This window comes from Sander vitreus, chromosome 5, assembly GCF_031162955.1.
Source record: "Sander vitreus isolate 19-12246 chromosome 5, sanVit1, whole genome shotgun sequence".
Taxonomy (NCBI): Eukaryota; Metazoa; Chordata; class Actinopteri; order Perciformes; family Percidae; genus Sander; species Sander vitreus.
In genome coordinates, this window is record NC_135859.1 from 192436 (window position 1) to 213625 (window position 21190).

The 21190-nt window shown below is 44.3% G+C and overlaps 3 protein-coding genes across 6 annotated transcripts in view; all 3 read right to left on the reverse strand.

Moving 5' to 3' along the window:
• LOC144517785 (dual specificity testis-specific protein kinase 1) overlaps nucleotides 1–12164 on the reverse strand; it is a 37758-nt gene extending 25594 nt beyond the window's left edge. The window contains exons 1-2 of one of the 2 annotated variants that reach the window (XM_078249911.1): nucleotides 12049–12134; nucleotides 9825–9897 (exon numbers count right to left, since the gene is read on the reverse strand). In XM_078249911.1, the coding sequence (XP_078106037.1) occupies nucleotides 9825–9855 (31 nt within the window). In that variant the 5' untranslated portion in view covers nucleotides 9856–9897; nucleotides 12049–12134. Of the gene's footprint in view, nucleotides 1–9824; nucleotides 9898–12048 lie in introns of both variants that reach the window. The other variant, XM_078249912.1, reaches the window with a different exon arrangement.
• A 1512-nt stretch (nucleotides 12165–13676) lies between these two features.
• Nucleotides 13677–15886, reverse strand: b3galt8 (beta-1,3-galactosyltransferase 8). The gene is made up of 2 exons (XM_078249913.1): nucleotides 15709–15886; nucleotides 13677–15280 (listed from the first exon to the last, which is right to left on the reverse strand). Exon 2 carries the CDS (start codon nucleotides 15247–15249, stop codon nucleotides 14293–14295), a length of 957 nt encoding a protein of 318 aa, XP_078106039.1. The 5' UTR covers nucleotides 15250–15280; nucleotides 15709–15886; the 3' UTR covers nucleotides 13677–14292.
• A 971-nt stretch (nucleotides 15887–16857) lies between these two features.
• The window catches only part of tncb (tenascin Cb), a 51036-nt gene continuing 46703 nt past the window's right edge, over nucleotides 16858–21190 (reverse strand). For all 3 annotated transcript variants that reach the window (XM_078249915.1, XM_078249916.1, XM_078249914.1), the window contains 2 exons: nucleotides 20502–20665; nucleotides 16858–18219 (listed from right to left, as the gene is read on the reverse strand). In XM_078249915.1, coding sequence (XP_078106041.1) covers nucleotides 18109–18219; nucleotides 20502–20665 — 275 coding nt within the window. In that variant the 3' untranslated portion in view covers nucleotides 16858–18108. The remainder of the gene's footprint in view (nucleotides 18220–20501; nucleotides 20666–21190) is intronic.

Sequence of the window (21190 nt, forward strand, 5' to 3'; positions counted from 1 at the left end):
AATGGCAGCCCACACACTATGTAGCACACTAAGCCGCACACTACTACGCACACTACTATGTACACTACTACGCATACTACTACATACACTACTGTGACACTGTCTTTTGTCACACTTTGTGGGTCTCTAGACACACTGGGACATATTTATGTTGAAAAGGCATGAAAAAGGGCATTTTGCATATTTGCACAATATGTCACCTTTAATGTACTTGATGACAAATTACCATCTAGGAGACACACGCTGCCTGAGACCCCCTTGGTCATGTCCAGGTGCACAACATAGCAAAAACAGGAAATTAATGCCTACTAAGAGAAACGAGATTTGATTCAGTCAGGGTGTAGATGAGAGCATTCTCTGAGCCTCAGGGACTGCAGGCCTAAAGTATATATTGCAGAGCATTAATCTGCCCTCAACAGCCCTCCAGCCAGGACATTTTGGGCTGCAGCCTCATGCATTAAAGCTGAGCACTTTAACTGGACTGAGCCAAGCCACAGGAGCTTTCGCTGCTTCATGGATTTTCCAAAGCCAAGTGACGCTCATCTCAGAGGCCTCAGGCCTGCCTTGGTCTGCAGGTTTTTTAAGGCAGAGATGACAGACGGGGGTCAGTGATATGTTGGATCAATAAAGGACGGCCAGAGGAAGCGCACACCGCTAACCCTAACACACTGCAGTGAGGAGTTAACATCAGGGCACAAAGGACACGGTGCTGGTTCTCAAATACTCTGTAAGTTACACCTGATTCAACAACTAACTGCAGATTTAACTATTCATTAGAGATGCACCGATTGACCGGAATTGGCCGGGTTTCACATGCTCGGCCATGACCGGTGACCGGCAGGTCAGTCTGACACATGCCGATTTCATGCCGGTCAACGCTACAATTAACTGACGACATAAGTTATACGAGTTACAGTTCTCAAGGACGCACGCACACACGGACGCGACAGCACAGTCTCTTTTTCCTTTCTCTCAACTTTTCCGCCGTGTGTCACACGTACCCGCTCGCGGTGTGAAGCGCGTGTCCACGCTATTCTCACACTTGTAGGAAACCTCGTGAACATGTCAGCTGTTTGGAAATTCTTCAGCGTGTGTGCAGAACATAACAAGTTTGCAATATGCAACACCTGCAAGGAAAGAGTAGGGCGTGGAGGGACGACACCAAAAACCAAAATCACATTTCTTTAGTTGGATATTGGATGTGAAAAGAAGGAAATGGTTCTAACATTGCACTTTAGATGTGTGTGAATTTTATATAGTTCTATTTTATAGTGATCCATTATCTGTTCAAAATTTTTTCTATGTTCTGTGCAAAATGTTCTATTAAAGAAAAGATAGAAAATAAATATTTGTGTGTGCTGTAAAGTGGTTAGAAAACATGAAATCAGAATCGGCTAAAATCGGTATCGGCTGGTCTAACTCAAAGAAAATCGGAATCGGCCTAGAAAGTTGTAATCGGTGCATCTCTACTATTCATCCTCAACACTTTAATATAATGGTTCAACTAAGCTGTTATCAGGCATCTGCAGCACAGCATGGGCGCACTCTACACATGACAATGAGGACCATACATAAACACTGCATGAAAAATAATAATAAAATAAAAAATAAAACAGGTACTAACATAATTGCATAGACGATGGTAATAATACACAATAATATAAGTATGTTTATTTTGAGCAGCAAAATGTGCTACTTGGGAGCGGTTTCCTGTTTCCACATCCAGCAGACATGTGTGATATAATGTCTAACACATCATCAACTAACATAACACACAGTGTCACACACCTCCAACTTTCAGTACAGCAGCAATGCTCTGATGCGAGCTTTCTGTCCATACATCCATCTGTCCTTCTGAGCCGTGACGACATGAGCTGGAGGTGGTGCAACAGCATCAACAGCTACATATAAATGACACACAACGTTACGTAGGTGAAGCCATTTGGTGTCCTATATCTTCAAGCCGATGCCATACAAAAATCATACTGCATTACCAAATTCAGGTGACAAAATATAAAAATATAATTTATATAATATAAAATAGCAATCATTATCTCTGGGCTAAAGCCTGCGACAGGGAGCTGCAGATTGGTGCCTGAGAAATCTTACTATAAATCAGTGCAAAATAGTGCCATTAGATACTTTTGGGTGTGCACAAACATGCACTTAAGGAGGCCATCATGGTGTTCATTTATATGGGATTGGAGCAAGGTTTGCTGGCAGATTTATGCAGCTCGGCTATGGAATTGGTTAATTATTATAGAAAAACGGGCTGACTAATGATATTCATTTGACATAAACAACCCAACAAATGGTCCTCAACTCATGGTTAGGTGAGCTCAGGGTCAGATGAGGTATTGTGTCTGTATGATTTACATGAAGCGACAGCCAGCAGCCTGTTAGCTTAGCTTAGAATAAATAATGGAAATCTTTTTTACCAAGCAGTTTATGAAATCATCATATAAACAAATGTTGACAGCAGTGATTAAAGCAGTTGATAAAAGCTTTATAACGCCTTCTGGTTGGAGGTCTTTCCTGAAAACTCTGGCCACTCAGGAAAGAATCCATTATACATTCCTCCTGCTGGGTCCTTGTGTTACAGTGCCCTCATTCACCGTCTCCATTTACTGTGCTTAAACTCAGGTTACACTGTTTAGTTAGCCAAACCAGCTCACTCACACTGGCTCTTTTACTTCATGTCTCTTATACTACGTTATACAAGTGTCAAGCCAAACAGATAATACATAACCCAGACATAAGCCAAAATACTTGTTCCTTCCCTCTTCAATTATTGAATAATGTAAAAAGCATTAGTTCAGGTCTGTCTCCAGCTATTTAACACCCTTCACAGGCACATGTGAGATGTTTATTTTGACACCCTGACTGCCTGTGTAAATCTGGCAGAGTGCGGCCACGTCCACACGTACCAAAACGATCTTTTTTTTACCCATCTTCCCTGGATTCGTTTCAAGGATTTTTACATCCATACGTATCCAGGTGTAAATGACTCAACGTGCTACTTCATATTCCAGGCCTATAGGCGGCGCTGTTTCTGCTACAGAAATTCACCAAAACACGGAGAAGAAGAGTTATCTTCCCATCATAACATGACTAGCTAGACTAACGTTCTCTTAATACATCCATGGACTATAATAACTTTCACCACTGCTCATTTTATAAAGGCCTCCGCAAGGAAACATGTCTTTGTTTACATTGTATAATGTGCTGTTGGATTGCTTTTCATTTTGCAATTCTGTCTGCCATCGGACATGATTGCAGCACGCTAGCTGGCATGCTAACTAGCTAACATCGGCAGTCAAACAAATATCAATGATCCAATGTCTTTTTGATAATCTACACGTTTTTCTTGCAGTAGCTTTTCTGCAATAAACCGTGGTAAAAGTTACTATAATCCGTTCAAGGAGTTGATAAGCAGACAGATTAGCTAGCTAGCTTCCACTTTATAAACAGCTAGCTAACGTTAACGTTACGTCACTGCTGTAGCGGTCAGCTACTTTAGCGGTCAGCTACTTTAGCGATGTTTAACGTTAGCTACATAACGTTAGCAATATATCTTGTGTAGAATCCAGGACCGGCAGAGCAGAGGGAAGTGTCAGGGAGCAGAGACAAACTATTTAGCTAGATGAAGTGAGCTGGTTTGACCATTGAGATGGGATATGCTCGCTTAGCTTCACCGCAGTCGTGTGTGGCTGTGCACTAGTGCGGGACTGCGGAGGTCAAGGGGTGTGGCGATGACATCATCAATACGATAAATATCCGGCTTCACCATCCAGACGAAGCCAAAAGAGAGCCGTTTTCAAATTTTCTCACCCTGGGACCCGGTTTCAAAAAAGTGCGTTTTCAGGCAGTGCGTTTACTGGATTTGTGTGGACGAGGGGCCCAAACGATGCTAAAAATGTGCGTTTGCACCTGAGATGCTTCGCTCTTTATGTTTTCTGTGAAGAACATGTCACTTGTAGAGATGGGCGAGTGGGCTGGAAACAGTGTGGCGCTGATGCAAAATGTGAGACAGCACAATGCATCTCTGTCTATTTACTCCCCACCCCACCACATTGAACTCATCCAGTCTTCCAGCCTGCACCAAAACACAACCAGCATTCCTGAACGCAGCGTTTGAAGCCGAGTCAACATCCAGTGAGAGGTTGACAGGGTCAGCTGAGGCCAGGTATTCCTGGCATCCTGCCCACTACACTTCAACCAACACTGCAGCTAGAGAACATGAAGGTGAGATGAACACAGTTTACTCTCTCACCTCCCACACACATCTAACCAATGAACTGAGTCAGCATGCTCTTTTACTGATACATTTTGGTTTGATGATTTCTTCTCTGTGTGTCACTGATTCAGACCAGAGCAAATAAACTATACTGCAACATGAGTTACTATTTATCCTCTCATCTCACTCTCACTAGAAAGCGTAACGTGTATTTCCAAACATGCTGAACTGTTCCTTTAAAGCTACAGTGTCATCAAGTGCCTTTGATGAGTGTGCTTTGTTAAATGCAGGGCACCACCGGGGGGGTTAGATATGAGGTCAAAGGATTGGTCTATATTTCATAGTGAGATTATCAGTTACTGGGTGTGAGCTGAGGGACAACAGATGATGATCCCTGTCCAATCATCAGCATCAGATCAGGAGAACAAGAGGATTCAATAGGATTCTGTATCATCCATCCATCCACCATCCATCCATCCATGCATCCATCCTCCATCCATCCATCCTCCATCCACCTATCCATCCAGCCATCCATCCACCTATCCATCCATCCATCCATCATCCACCACCCACCATCCATTATCCATCATCCATCCATTCATCCTCCATCCATCATCCATCCATCCTCCATCCATCCATCCATCCATCCTCCATCCATCATCCACCATCCATCCACCTATCCATCCATCCTCCATCCATCCATCATCCACCTACCCATCCATCCATCCATCCACCTACCTATTCATCCATCCACCTATCCATCCATCCATCCATCCACCCACCTATCCATCATCCATCCATCTATCCATCCATCCACCTATCCATCCATCCATCCATCTATCATCCACCTATCCATCCATCTATCCATCCATCCACCTATCCATCCATCCATCATCCATCCATCATCCATCCATCTATCCATCCATCCATCCACCTATTCATCCATCCATCCATCCATCCATCCATCCACCTATACATCCATCCATCATCCATCCATCCATCCACCTATACATCCATCCATCATCCATCCATCTATCATCCACCTATCCATCCATCCACCCACCTATCCATCCATCCATCCATCCACCCATTCATCCATCATCCATCCATCATCCACCTATCCATCCATCCATCCACCTATCCATCCATCCATCCACCATCCATCATCCATCCATCCTCCATCCATCCACCCACCCATCCTCCATCCATTATCCATCATCCATCCATCCATCCATCCATCCTCCATCCACCATCCATCATCCTCCATCCACCATCCATCCTCCATCCATCCATCCTCCATCCATTATCCATCATCCATCCATCCTCCATCCACTATCCATCATCCACCATCCGCCATCCATCCATCCTCCATCCATTATCCATCATCCATCCTCCATCCACCATCCATCCATCATCCATCCATCCTCCATCCACCATCCATCATCCATCATCCGCCATCCATCCATCCTCCATCCATCATCCACCATCAACCATCATCCATCCATGCTCCATCCATTATCCATCATCCATCCATCATCCACCATCCATCCATCCATCCTCCATCCATCCATCCTCCATCCACCATCCATCCATCCTCTATCCATTATCCATCATCCATCATCCATCATCCATCATCCACCATCCATCCTCCATCCATTATCCATCATCCATCCATCCTCCATCCATCCTCCATCCATTATCCATCATCCATCCATCCTCCATCCATCCATCCATTATCCATCATCCATCCATCCTCCATCCATCATCCACCATCAACCATCCATCCATCCATCCATCCTCCATCCATCATCCACCTATCCATCCATCCTCCATCCATCATCCATCCATCCATCCATCCATCATCCACCTATCCATCATCCATCCATCCTCTATCCACCATCCATCCATCCTCCATCCACCTATCCATCCATCCATCCATCATCCATCCATCCATCCACCCATCCATCCATCATCCACCTATCCATCCATCCATCCTCCATCCATTATCCATCATCCATCCATCCTCCATCCACCATCCATCATCCACCATCCATCCATCCATCCTCCATCCATTATCCATCATCCATCATCCACCATCCATCCATTATCCATCCTCCATCCATCATCCACCATCAACCATCATCCATCCATCCTCCATCCATTATCCATCATCCATCCATCATCCACCATCCATCCATCCATCCTCCATCCATCCATCCTCCATCCACCATCTATCATCCACCATCCACCATCCTCTATCCATCATCCATCCATCCTCCATCCATTATCCATCATCCATCCATCATCCACCATCCAGCCATCCATCCTCCATCCATCCATCCTCCATCCACCATCTATCATCCACCATCCACCATCCTCTATCCATTATCCATCATCCATCATCCATCATCCACTATCCACCATCCATCCTCCATCCATTATCCATCATCCATCCATCCTCCATCCATCCTCCATCCATTATCCATCATCCATCCATCCTCCATCTATCCATCCATCCATTATCCACCATCCATCCATCCTCCATCCATCATCCACCATCAACTATCCATCCATCCATCCACCATCAACCATCCATCCATCCTCCATCCATCATCAACCTATCCATCCATCCATCCATCATCCATTATCCATCATCCATCCATCCTCCATCCACCATCCATCATCCACCATCCATCCATCCATCTCCATCCATCCATCATCCATCATCACCATCCATCCATTATCCATCCTCCATCCATCATCATCCATCAATCATCATCCATCCATCCTCCATCCATTATCCATCATCCATCATCCACCATCCATCCATCCATCCTCCATCCATCCATCCTCCATCCACCATCTATCATCCACCATCCACCATCTCTATCCATCATCCATCCATCCTCCATCCATTATCCATCATCCATCCATCATTCACCATCATCTATCCATCCATCTATCATCCATCCATCATCATCCATCCATCATCATCATCATCCATCATCACCATCCATCATCTATCCATCCATCCATCATCCATCCATCCACCATCTATCATCCACCATCCACCATCCTCTATCCATCATCCATCCATCCTCCATCCATTATCCATCATCCATCCATCATCCACCATCCAGCCATCCATCCTCCATCCATCCATCCTCCATCCACCATCTATCATCCACCATCCACCATCCTCTATCCATTATCCATCATCCATCATCCATCATCCACTATCCACCATCCATCCTCCATCCATTATCCATCATCCATCCATCCTCCATCCATTATCCATCCATTATCCATCCATTATCCATCATCCATCCATCCTCCATCTATCCATCCATCCATTATCCACCATCCATCCATCCTCCATCCATCATCCACCATCAACTATCCATCCATCCATCCATCATCCATCCATCCATCCTCCATCCATCATCAACCTATCCATCCATCCATCCATCATCCACCTATCCATCATCCATCCTCCATCCATCCATCATCCACCATCAACCATCCATCCATCCTCCATCCATCATCCATCCATCCATCCATCATCCACCTATCCATCATCCATCCATCCTTCATCCACCATCCATCCTCCATCCACCTATCCATCCATCCATCATCCATCCATCCACCCATCCATGCATCATCCATCCATCATCCACCTATCCATCCAGCCATCCATCCACCTATCCATCCATCCATCCATCCACCTCTCCATCCATCCACCAATCCATCTATCTATCAATCATCCATCCATCCATCATCCATCCACCCATCCATCCATCATCCATCCGTCCCTCCATCCATCCATCCTCCATCCATCCATCCATCCATCCATCTATCCATCAATCATCCATCCATCCATCTACCATCCATCCATCCCTCCACCATCCATCCATCCATCCATCATCCATCCATCCATCCCTCCACCATCCATCCATCCATCCATCATCCATCCATCCATCCCTCCACCATCCATCCATCCTCCATCATCCACCCATTCTCTATCCTCCATCAATCCATCCATCATCCATTAGACCGGCTGGTGACCAGAATTGGCCAATTTTCACGTGATCGGCCATGACTGACAACCGGCCGGTCAGGCTGACATATGCCGATTTTATGCCAGTCAAATGCTGTAAATACATAACATTGTAAAGGCTACCATACACAATGCATAGGAATTATATATAGGCTAGCAAATAATAACAATAAACCCACTATTAATTACATTATCTTAATGCAGTGCAACTACTGTAGCATGTAAATAATGCACATAAAATACAAACGTGAGCGAGGGCGTTCAACAATCGCCTTATATCGGATCAACAGCCACGTGCAACCTAGATAGCAGGCGAAGAACACAAACAACAAAATCACCAGCTAACACTACGACTTAAAGTTCTCAAGGACACATACACGCACACACGCCATCTCCACTGGCTAGTTATCCTCCGGACTCCAGTCTCTTTTTTCTTTCTCTCACTTTTCCGCTGGGTTGCGCGCACGCCCGCTCGTGGTGTGAAGCGCGTGTCCACGCTATTTTCCAACATGCACTCTAACAATCACTGCTTATAGACGGCCTTTTGTACAAATGCATTACCTGTTTTCATACAGAAGTTTAGTTTGCTAAATATATCACATTTCTTTAGTTGGATATTGGATGTGAAAAGAAGGAAATGGTTCTTCCATAACATTGCACTTTAGATGTGTGTGAATTTCCCACACCAGGAGTCATTTATATAGTTCTGTTTTATAGTGATCCATTATCTGTTAAACAACTGTTCTATTAAAGAAAAGATAATATTTGTGTGTGCTGTAAAGTGGTTAGAAAAAATGATTTTGGAATCGGCTAAAGTCGGTATCGGCAGGTCAAACTCAATAAAAAATCAGAAATTGTGATCGGCCTAGAAAATTGTAATCGGTGCATCTCTATCATCCATCCATCATCCAGCCAACACAAGCTAGCCAACAATGCTAACACTGGCACTTTACTTTGATGCTAGCTAGTTAGCTTGGAGAATTCTTTTAAATGGAGTAATTGCAATATCAAATAAAACAGACTTTTGAAAAAGAGCCTTTTGAAATAAAAAACCTACAATAATTTAAAAACTATCATCCAATAAAAGTGTTATTATGAAAATGAATGATGGAATTACATTCATAATAATGAAATGAGTTTTGATCATTTCAGTTTTGATCATTTATATATTTTACACAATTTACTCATGTGTCTTTTGATTTAATATCAAGCACTCTGGGGCTCCATATAAATCTAATACTGGTTATAAACTAGATTCTGAGAAAGAAAGAAAGCTCCAGGGTGTGTTGGACCCGGAGGACAGGTAACAGAGAGGCAGGATGCTGAGCAGAGTCTTTCTATTTCAGAACGATGCCGAGCTAAACACAGCGACTGTACAGCACATTGACTTCATCAGAGACACAAAGATTTTACCCAGAAGTCCTCAGGCAGCGCTGCACAGACCTCATCAAAATCACTTTGTGTTGGTTAATACACAATCCATGAAATATAAACAACATGAAAGAAGTTTTTGAATCTGTCAATACTTACTCCATTGATTTAATAAGCTATTCATATGCATCTTGTGGATGGAGGAACAAACGCAGAAGTCTCTGTGTAGACACTGAGGAGGAACCACACACATGCAACAGCAGATGAACAACAGCACAGACAGGACCAGCCACAGAAACAACACAAGCAAGCCACGGTTAAACCAACAGCCAGGCTGAGAAGACGGAAAGAGTCACAGATGACAGGAATAATGCTTTGGACAAGACAGCTGTCACCTGCTGGAAACACCACATTTATTTCTAAGCTTTCTACAATCTAATTAATGTCTTTAAAAACACAATGCAAATGCATAAATGAATCTTCCCGTTTAAAACACATACAACACAATAACTCTGATTGTTGGCCTGATGCCAGTGGCTCCCAACCAAAGAAGCTTTCCCTCCTCAGACTGTCTTTAGAGCAAAGTCAAAAACAAAGCCAAAGAAGTGTGTGACAAAGACAGGGACGGATTAATCCATTAAAAGAAACCTCTGCCTCTGGAGCTGCTGAATGCTCTGCTGTGTGGACACAGCTGTTGTCTGTGTCTGTCCAACGTCATCTCATGGGAAAGCGTATAAATGGCACACTACTTTGCGCTTTTTATGGGTCATTTAAAGCGTAACTCTGCAACCTAGGGTCTTTTTGTACCCGAGTCAAACTTTCGTTTAAAAGCATATTTAGGACGGAATCGCCACTTTTAAGATTTACCGTATCTTCGTTTTTGGGTCAAATGGCCTTTTGACACACAACATGAGACTTTGCTCCAAGTATCACCAGGGGCTCTCCACCTTAACCAAAGCACTGACAACATTGGTTGTGTTCACAGAGTTTACTAAAAGGAGAGGTTTTAACAACTCACCGTAGCTCTTGTTTCCGGCTGCAGCCATATAGCAGTCAAAAACAATCGATTTCTGAATGCAACATAACAGGGAGGAGAGTAAAGATGGAAAACGCCTAAAGCTCAGTTTCATATAAATGCACGGATTATTTCTTGTTTTGTCGTTAGTGAAAAATAATTTTGACCTTGTAGTTGAAAAAGGAGCCTCATATAAAAAGGACATTTCCTCCTATGGAGTCCGTTCACTCGCATTCTGACATTGCCTATTTTTGACTGGGAAAATGGCGGATAGCGTAAACAACAACTGCTAACTGCTATTTTGGCGAGAGTTACGCTTTAAAGCATTTCAAGCTTTCCGGGTGTCACTTTACGGCTCGTTCTTGTTCACAACTTAGACATACGGAGCGCCTTTAGGACCCCTCGATGTCACTTCATTATGGACCAGTGGTGTCATTTACAGGGGGGATGGGGGGTTACAACCCTGGCCAGTGCAACCCACCCAAAAAAACTATGATAATTTCCTTTACATAAATAAAGACATTTGCCCATAACTTGATGCAGAAAAGCCATAAATTGTTGCAGAAAAATTCACCAGAATGCAGGAAATGAAGTGTTTGAAATCCTCAAAATCTCTGCTGTCTTATTTCCTGTCCTGTGTTGCTTCGCTAGCGTCTCTGTGCTGTCCGTTTCTTTAGTCCACAGGTAGACTAGCTCGCCAAGCTAACGTTAGTCAAAGTAAAATCATCAAACATGTATTTTAGATGAAGGAGATGAGACTAAATCCAGTTGTTCCTCAGAGTGTTAAACAAGATGCAGGAGCTTTCTACCAGGAAGTTACTGGAAACTAACACTGGGATTGGGTCGACACTACATCTCCTCACTTCCAGAGCAGTTTCTCTGAGTGTGTAATATTGGTGATGTAAAATGACACGGGAAAAACTAAAAAAACATTGTGATATCATAACAAATGGCCGTGCTGCTGTCAGTGGCACTGAGAACAGCTGGATCGCTCTCTAACTCTTCGTCAATTCACCCACTATTGGTATTAAAATACTGATTACTGCAGCTTTAAGGAGATGCATCATGTAAGAGTAAAATCAACTGAAATATAAGGTTTTAAAACTACATTTGGACACAGGAGCCCTCTACACCACAATACTAATTCATAATTCACAACCTTTTGGGCTCCAGGAGGGTGACCCTTCACATTTATTTTGGGACCTGTATGGGGGTCGCACTCCTCAGGTTGGGAACCACTGCACGGTCCAGTACAGTCTATTACTCTCTAATGAGCTGGAGTTCCTCTGCTCTTGACCTGTTTCATCTTTACCTTGAGTAGAATCAGAGAGAAGCTGGAACTTCTTCAGAGGAGACGGACATACTTACACTGATCGTTAGGAAGTCCTGTGCATCGTGTCTCCGCGTGTCTCTGCGTGTCTCTGCAGGAAGTGTCCTCACAGCTCCCGTCTCGTCCCGCTCCGCGCACACAGCTCCGTGTTCTGAACAGTCGCCGAGTCTACTGCGCGCTTTACGGGTTGTCTGGGTAACCAATTTGAGACTCCGCCCACACAGTTGAGCAACAGGCCTGGCTGTGTGTGTGTGTGTGTGTGTGTGTGTGTGTGTGTGTGTGTGTGTGTTTTGATATGTTTAAGTTTTTAGTTGTTTCATGCTGTTATTATTATTATGTAGCCTATCCATAGACACTGTACAGACAGCCCATAATAACAGCATTGAGCCGGATCAGTGCAGTCTCTTCTGGATGCTGCTGGTGCTGGGGGGGGTTATGGCCGGACTGTGAGACAGATTGTATCATTGGAAGGATTGGAGAGGAAAATGGATGCAGTGTTTTTGCGGAAATGTGCATTATGTTGTCATTAAAGTTACAAACTCCACTTGTAGTTTTGGAGGGGAGGGATATGAGCGGGCGGTGTTCCTATGCTCTGGTTTGTGCAGAGTGGTGTGGAGCTGGGGGGGCGGCTGTAGGCGTAGCAGGTTAGCTGTTGCTGCCATCTGCTGCTGAGTCATGAGCGTTTTATACTGTGTATGGTCATGAGCCAGCAGGCCAGTCATTACACAGCACCTAAAGCTCCTAGCATCATCCAATCAGATGATTTCACATGATCAGTCAGCACCCACAGTGCAGCTTACATCATTCCATCATCCATCCATCATTTTGTCATTTAGAACATGTCTATATTCTCGTTTACATCTGCATTCTCATATTGGCAGTGGTGGGAAGTACTGAATACTGTTTCACTTTTTCTTTGATTTAACGTGACGTGTGATTGGCCCACTACCAGCAGCTGGTGGAGGTAAAGATGAAGTACTCCATCAGCATCAGGTTTTAAATGATACCCAGCTTTTATCTTGAGGTACTCTTAGTATTTCCTTTTGTTGCCAGTTTATACTTGCACACAGTATTGTCCTTTTTTTACTTCCTTTCAATTATCTGAATTACTTTATTTACATGCAGAACAGATGGTGAACTTATGAAATTTGCTTTCATAGTCAGAGATTGATGGTGTTTGTTGAGGATCTGCCTGCACCAAAAGCTTTCCTCTCTAAACCATCTGAGTGGGGTCTCTATATATTTATAGAGTATGTATTTCTATAGTCAGAGTACCCCCCCCAGAGGAGTGACTGAACCATCAACTCTTCAAGTCAGCATCTATAGCTTCAGATGTATCAGTTAGTAACAATAACACGCTAAGCTCATATTTTTCATTTCATACAGAGCCCAAAATGTATTAATTTAGTGCAAACAAGATTTTAAAAATAAAAAATAAAAACTCTGGAAACTGAGAACTTTCACTTTTGATACTTTAGTACATTTTGCCAATACTAATAAAAGTAGTAAAAATGTGACAGTTCTTTTTTAACTTCAGTGAAAGTTCTGAATTCTTCTTCCATCACAACTTATTTCATTTCATCTACTTACAGTTTGTCACCTGATGCATCCAAAGCCCTCTGTCCTGCGTGTGATGGTGCATGTGATGAGGAATCCATCTTCAATGTAAAAATCAAGGCTTTTATTTGGTTTGGATGGAAACAGCACGAGTGATACCAAGGCAACAGTAGTAATATATACATAATTATTAATTTGCAGTAAGAAACATATGTTTATCATACACTATAATATTATACATTCAGAATTTCTGCTGGGTTGTTAGGGTGGCTTCATGACAGAAATAAATGAAAAAAGTGATAATGATTGTGTTTAGTATATTTTCTCTTTAAATGACCTAAAAACTGGCCGCTGTTGATTAAAGGTCTAGCTATTTAATCTGTTGGTCAACAGAAACGTTATCTGCCCTTCTTTTCTTGACTTAAAGGACAATAAACTGAACATGTTGGTCAAAATAACAGAGACATTTGAAGATGTCATCTTGTGTAGGTTATGTAATGATTAAAATAATCAGCAGTTTCCCATCATTTTCCGCTGATTGCCTATTCAATCGTTGACAATCTCATTTCAGAATTGCATTCCTCTCCTCTCAGTAAAGTGCCCATTAGTTAAATTCCCTGATAATGAACAGTAATAATATACCACCCCCCCCATGGCTGTGTCTGATGGCTTCCTTTCCTTGTTTCCTTAATACTAAGAGGGTTAGGTTAACCCGAGAATGGCAGTCAACAGCTGCTGTGGCCTGAGGAGAAGTCCTGCCACATGTGCAGCAGCTGGGACGGCGTGAAACCGTTGACAATGATCAGTTTGGCGAAGGTGCACCTGTCGTATTCCAGGTGTCGGATCTCAAACAGGTTCCTGGGGGGCAGCAGGCTGCGGGAGTACACCGGCTGCACGGCCAGCACGCGCAGACACAGGCCCACGTACACGTCCTCAAGGGGGAGCATCCGGACGAACCGGGACACCCAGGAGATCCTGGCCGCCATGTCTGCCGAGAAGACGTAGCCAGCTCCGGACAGGTACGGGGGGAAGCTGTCGGCGGGGTACAGCTCCTCCGACACACTCCATTTGCTGCTGCTGTCCCTGCGGGGCCGGCCATCACTGATCACAGAGCCGCTGATGAAGCCCCGCCGCGGCGAGCTCCTCAGCCTGCGGAGCAGGAGGAAGACGTTGACGAAGATGTCTGCGTCCACCTTCATGGCGTAGGAGGCGTTGGGGCAGCGGGTGGCCAGCCAGCTCATCATCATCAGGGTCTTGATGGTCAGGTTGTGGTAGCTGTCCTGGAAGTCCATCTGGACGATGTCTGCGTGTGTCCTGCTCTCCTCCTCCAGCTGGGCCTGGACACCGGAGCCCCGGCCCCCCTCAGGGAGCCCCACGAAGAACAGAGCTCGGCTGTCCCGCCCTGGAGCCCCCCATGTCTGCCTGACGGCGTCCCTAGCTGCAGCCTCCCCAGGGGACACAGGGACCAGAAGGAGCAGGAAGGGGGGGGTGTCCCTGAACACAGCGGCCGGGGTCAGGGTGTACTCGTAGGTGTCTGGGGATAGGAGCCGGTACTCGGCGGCTGGGAGGGGGCTCGGCGTCGCCGGATCTTTCCTCCTCACGGTGAAGATGTGAGCAGACAGGACGAGCAGGCCGGACACACTGAGACATTTCACCAACGTCCAGAGACACGCCCTCCTCATCGCCACGGGACGCTCAGGCCTATTACTGTCCCTGGAAGGAGAGGAAATCAAATCAATCATGTTCCCATCAAGCATAAACCCAAACAGCTAATCTTAATGTTGGTACTATTGGGTTTTAATGTTGTTAAATTGTTGCTGTAGTGTTGTCTTCCTGTTGTTGTTGTTGGGTTCGGGTTTTTAGGTCTCTGCCCAGGGACTCCAGATGAAAACGGGCTCATAGCTACCTCTGGTACTGTCCCGTCAAATAAATCAATTCAATAAAAACTCAACTGAAACTCTGAAACTACTGCATGGTTCAAACTGATGCAAATCACATCACATCACTGTGAATCTTTTCAGTTTGACTGTTAGTTTGACTAATGTTTCACTGGTGAAGAAGGAGGAGGGGTCGCATTGAAGATCGAACATTACACATGATGTTATTAATAGGTTCATGTAGACATTAGAGGCCTGACTTACCTGGCTCTCACAAACAAACTAAAACTACTGGAAAACTAGCACACAAACACTCTGAAAACCAACTCAAACTAAACTAAAGAGAAAGAGAAAAACTGTAGTCCAGCAGGGAAGTCCGTCGGGAGGGCAGCGACCGCTCCCAGCAGGGCAAACCAGGAAATGGACATGTGCCAAACACGGCGGTCTCCAAGGAGGCTTAAAAGAGGAGACGACAGAGCACATGCGCAGTGACATCTGGGCTTCACTAGTGGCCGCGCACACTCCAGTTACAATGAGCATGTGTTGAAAGCATAGCCTTTATGACCAAGCCTTGATTTAATATCCTTGTAGATATCCGACTGAAGCGAAGCAGCGGAGTCACACACACACACACACACACACACACACACACGCACGCACACACACACACACACACACACACACGCACGCACGCACGCACACACACACACACACACACACACACAAAGTCGAAGTCACGTTTATTTCATCCATAGAAATGGAAATTACAGTGCTCACACACACACACACACACACACACACACACACACACACACACACACACACACACATACTATACACGCTTCTACTTTTATCTTAAAAGATCTGTACACATACTGTAGGTATAGGTCTTTGCTGTAAATAATGGTGTCTTGTAAGCCTCTTCTTTTTATGCAAGACACAATAATAAATCATGAATTCATTCATATGGGCCAGAGAGAGAGACAGAGAGAGAGAGAGAGACAGAGAGAGAGACAGAGAGAGAGAGACAGAGAGAGAGACAGAGAGAGAGAGACAGAGAGAGAGAGAGAGACAGAGAGAGAGAGACAGAGAGAGAGAGAGAGAGAGAGTCCTTTATGCTTTAGATGTGATGTCAGTAAACTGCTGAGTCTTTATATAACCTATATATATATATATATATATATATATATATATATATCCTGCTGCCTCTGTTTCCTTCATTTAGAATTCCTCAATAAAACCTCATTAGCTGCTACTTACTTTACATAAGGGGGCACAAAAATGGTAACTCACGGTCAGCTCCATGTCTCCTTGTCAATGACAACGGCGCAAACGCTATACTGTGAGGAAGACCATGAGATGTGATCGATAGTGGACCTTGAGTAGAAAATAAAAGGCCTGAACATGTTCCTTTGAAACAAAGTGTTTTATTGTAACACAGTTCACAGAGAAACACCGGTTGTTCACCCAATTATAACAAACAAAGCATAAAAACAAACTTAATTTACACAGGCATTCTGCACAGGGTCAGTGGTTAGTGTGCTGCTGTGGCAGGGCTGGGGGGGGGCAGCTTCTCTAGTCTTGGCCTGTTGAAACACTATCGGCATCAACATAAGCATTGAGACCTTACTATGTCCAACAGAAAACCAACCTTTTGTGTCAACAACACTGAGCCTCGTCCTGTTCCACACATATGAACTGTATTCACATTTTGCAAAAAGAAAGAAAATATCATCACCGCATCTCATTATATACTGAGGAACAGGTCCTGCCTCGGATTCACATATACACGGATACACTTTGTGCATGATGCCTTCAGGGGCTGACGTAATGAATGAAAACATTGCCATCCACGTGGACATGGAATGTGGCGGGGTAAAATACTTTTCCATATATTTTTTTTCTCTTTTCATTTCCATCTCTATCACATGAGATGTTGTGTGAGATGAGGGGACCTGGGGAGGATAAAGTGACACTGAGACAAGTTAAGCACAAACACAAACAAATGGCAAGTTAGACGGAGACATCTGACATCTGAGCAATGCCATCTGAGGAATATCCCTTTCCAAATCTTTCATTTAGATGGATACATGTACAGTACTGTACAAGGAATAGACTTTGTAAAATGATCCAGTTGAATTGCTGAATCACTGTATTATCGGTTTTAGCAAAGAGGCCCTGAACCTAAACAAGACCACATTGTACTACTGCATAAACAGCCTGTCCTTTCTGTCATACCCCAAACGTGAAATAGGAACTGTATTAATTACTGTGCACAACATAATGCCAAAACCCCCCCACGAATGCTGCAACACTGGAGGATGGATCAGAATCAGGGGACATGGAGTTGTTTTTGCTATCTTTGGTGCGTGAGTAGAATCTGTGTGGGCTTGATTTAAGTCCAGTTTGTAACATGCACATTGATTTCCGCACTGGCAGCATTTCCACAACCGTGTCATCGGGGGGGGGGGGGTCATCTCATGAAGTCCATGCTGATCTGTGAACGAATGGGGGGAGGGGAGGTGGAGGCAGCAGGGATCTCGGCAGTGACTTTGGTCGCTGCAGGGTGTGTGGGAGTCCAGGTGGTCTATGGGGAGTCCAGACAGAGTCGTAGCAGTGTTGGTGGTGGTGGTGGTGGTGGTGGTGGTGGGGGGGGGGGGGGGTTTATGATCGTTTCCTTCTTCCTTCCAGGTTCCTGAAGTTGGATGGCCTGATCTTCATCTCAGCAAACTCAATGGAGTGCTCGTGGCCTTTCCAGTGGAACCAGTTGACCCCCTAGATAGGAGAGATGGACACATGAAACATCAATACTGGACACTTCTGGAAACCCTACATTACGTCCAATGCCAACACTTCTAAAATCCTTGCTTTCTGATAACTATGGTATGAATTAGGTAAGGACAATATTGTGCCTTTCTGCAAATAAACTACATTTTAAGGGGTGATAGAATGATTATATAGGGTATTTTACACTGTTCCTTAAGGTCTCCTAATAGGGTATGTAACATTGGTTGGGCTGAAAATTGCCCAAATGCTATTTTATTAGGCGATGAGCTGCGCGCTGATTGGTTTGAGTGAACCCCATAGAAACACATTGGAGACGAGACAGCAGGTCTCATATTTCAGACACTGCAAAGGTATACATTGGTTGTCGGGCTATTTCGTTATTAAATTCACTTCTGAGACTTTTTTAAGCGAGAAATCAACTATATAAAGCTCAAATATGGGCCGTTTTACGAAAATTGATGGTTAATTGCAAATTTAGTAAGACGCGTCGGACTTAAGGAGCTCCACACAGTCTGACGAGAAAGCGGCAACCTCCATACCCAGTGAAAGTCACCGTTTCTCGGTTACTGGACGACCGGGGCTCTGGGCTCCGCGGAGCTCTGGAGCTGCAAGCTAGGCTATGTGTCCCATTTAATCTTATGGGAAAAGATCGTTGCTATGCTTTCGGCATAACTGTCGTATATTTACACTTTGAATTTTGTCACGCCACTTACATAACATCTACCCCAAGGTCTTATAAAGCTAGCTATGGTGTCCGATTTGAATTTAATGAATTTTTGTGAACATTAGGGATTTCGTTAGCTGCGACTGCCCCTCCAATCCTATGTTTACAGATCGCGGCTAGTTAGCTTCACTTTCGGCATAACTTTCGTATATTTACAGTTTGAATTTCGTCACGCCACTTATATAACATCTACCCCAAGGTCTTATAAAGCTAACTATGGTGTCCGATTTCAATTTAATGCATTTTTGTGAACATTAGGGATTTCGTTAGCTGCTACTGTCCCTTCAATCCTATGAATCGCGGCTAGCTGCAGGCCCTGGAGCTCCATCAGGGCCTCGGCATTTTGCAGTCCAGTAACCCACTTTGCGTGGGTATGGAGCTCCGCGGGCTTCCCTTCGTGACGGAGATCCAGCTAGCTCACAGCGAGCGGGGGTCTATGAAGTAGGACACGCCGGGCGGCGAGGCAGCACCGGCCTCTGTCACGTAGCCTGCTGAGCTCCTGCTGAACTGCGACACACAGTCGGACAAAATTTGCCATTAGCCATCAATTTTGGTAAAACGGCCCATATTTGACCTCTACATAGTGGAGATCTGCATGACCTAGCTAGATTCAGAAGACTAAGCTGACCTCAGGTCAGTGGTGTAGCCTATGCAAATGTTGGGTCGTGACAAAGACTAGGATTTGGGATGCTGACGTCAGCTTCCAGCTTTGTTGACATTCGCCCGTTTTCAGCGGCAGTTTCAAAATGTGAGATTTGCAGAGGATAGGGGTATCAATGGGATTTTGAGCTTCTATGCATGTCCTATTTACCCACCGAACTGTCGTTATTCAGCTATGACAAGGTAAAATCGGTTTTGCATTCTATCACCCCTTTAACTTGTGGTTAAGCTGGATTAATGAGGAGCTAATGGCAGAACCACTTTAGACACCCACAGCAGAGGTTTTGATTTATAGTTCAGCCTCTCATTAATCAATAGGAGACTACTCCTGTGCAATCATTGTGTTTACGTTGTTTCATTGAGGGTGATTGTGAACACAAGGTCTGCAGTGAAGATATACAAGGATAGATACTTGAGCTTTCCATTCAACAGTAGTGACTCTATGAGCAATGTCCACCAGCAAACTTAAACAAGAAAACATGACATGCAGCAAAGGGCCGCAGGTCGGAGTGAAACCCGCGGCCGCTGCGTCGAGGAGTAAACCTCTATATATGTGCGCCTGCTCTACCAACTGAGCTAACCCGGCCAGGCCGGTTGAGAGCACTGAAACTTTTCTCTACGACGTTTTAAAACCTTTTTTTCTCATCGCAAATCTTTGGTCTAAACTGGGCTTAATGGAACTCCATCAAGGACTCTCTAAACCCTCCGAAAGGCTGACCCGTGAACCCCATTAAGGACCCCTAGAACCCCTTCAAAAGCAGCTGAACCCTCTTGAGGAGTCCTAGAATACCCTCATATCTATCATCAAGACTAATGGAACACCATCAGGGAGAACTTCTTTAAGAACCACTGTTCATAGGGCAAACAGTAACTGAGAGTACTGCACCTTGCTGTGACTGTTGTCTCCATATCGTCCCATGAGGTTGACGCGGTGGCAGTTCTTATACCAGAAAGCTCCCTTATAGGACAGGGCACAGTTGGTGACAGCAATGTCGTTGTCGTGGTCATAAGTGGAGAATGGACGCCCGTGATGGTACGTCATAGAGTCACCTGCAAAGACACACAGCGGGAGCCGGATAAACGCTGGTACACTTTCTGTTACATTTATGTCACAGATGAACACGTCACATGGCCAATACATGCACAGAACAGTCTGTTCAAGTCTGTTGGAATATATTGTGATTCAGATTTTAATCTTTTCAGGTTCGAATTTTCATGACGAAATGAGAAAGTCTAAGAAAACTCTTACTGAATAGTTATGATGAAAATAGAGAAGAACTTCAACATAAATAAAAGAGTCACCCTAACCAAGAAGTGTCTCCACAAATGTATTAAATCTAAATCATAACAAATTCAAAGTAAATTTGATAAGTTATGTAAAAATGGACAAACCACACCTCTTCACATAACAATCATAGGAAACATGATGTGTTAGCTAAGATAACAGTAGACCACATATACATACATACTTTACTCAGTTTACCATTTCATTTTGGCAAACACACATTGCACCATGACATCCAACCCTACAGAACACATCTTGTGTACAGTCCCTAATGAACCCAGACATATCAC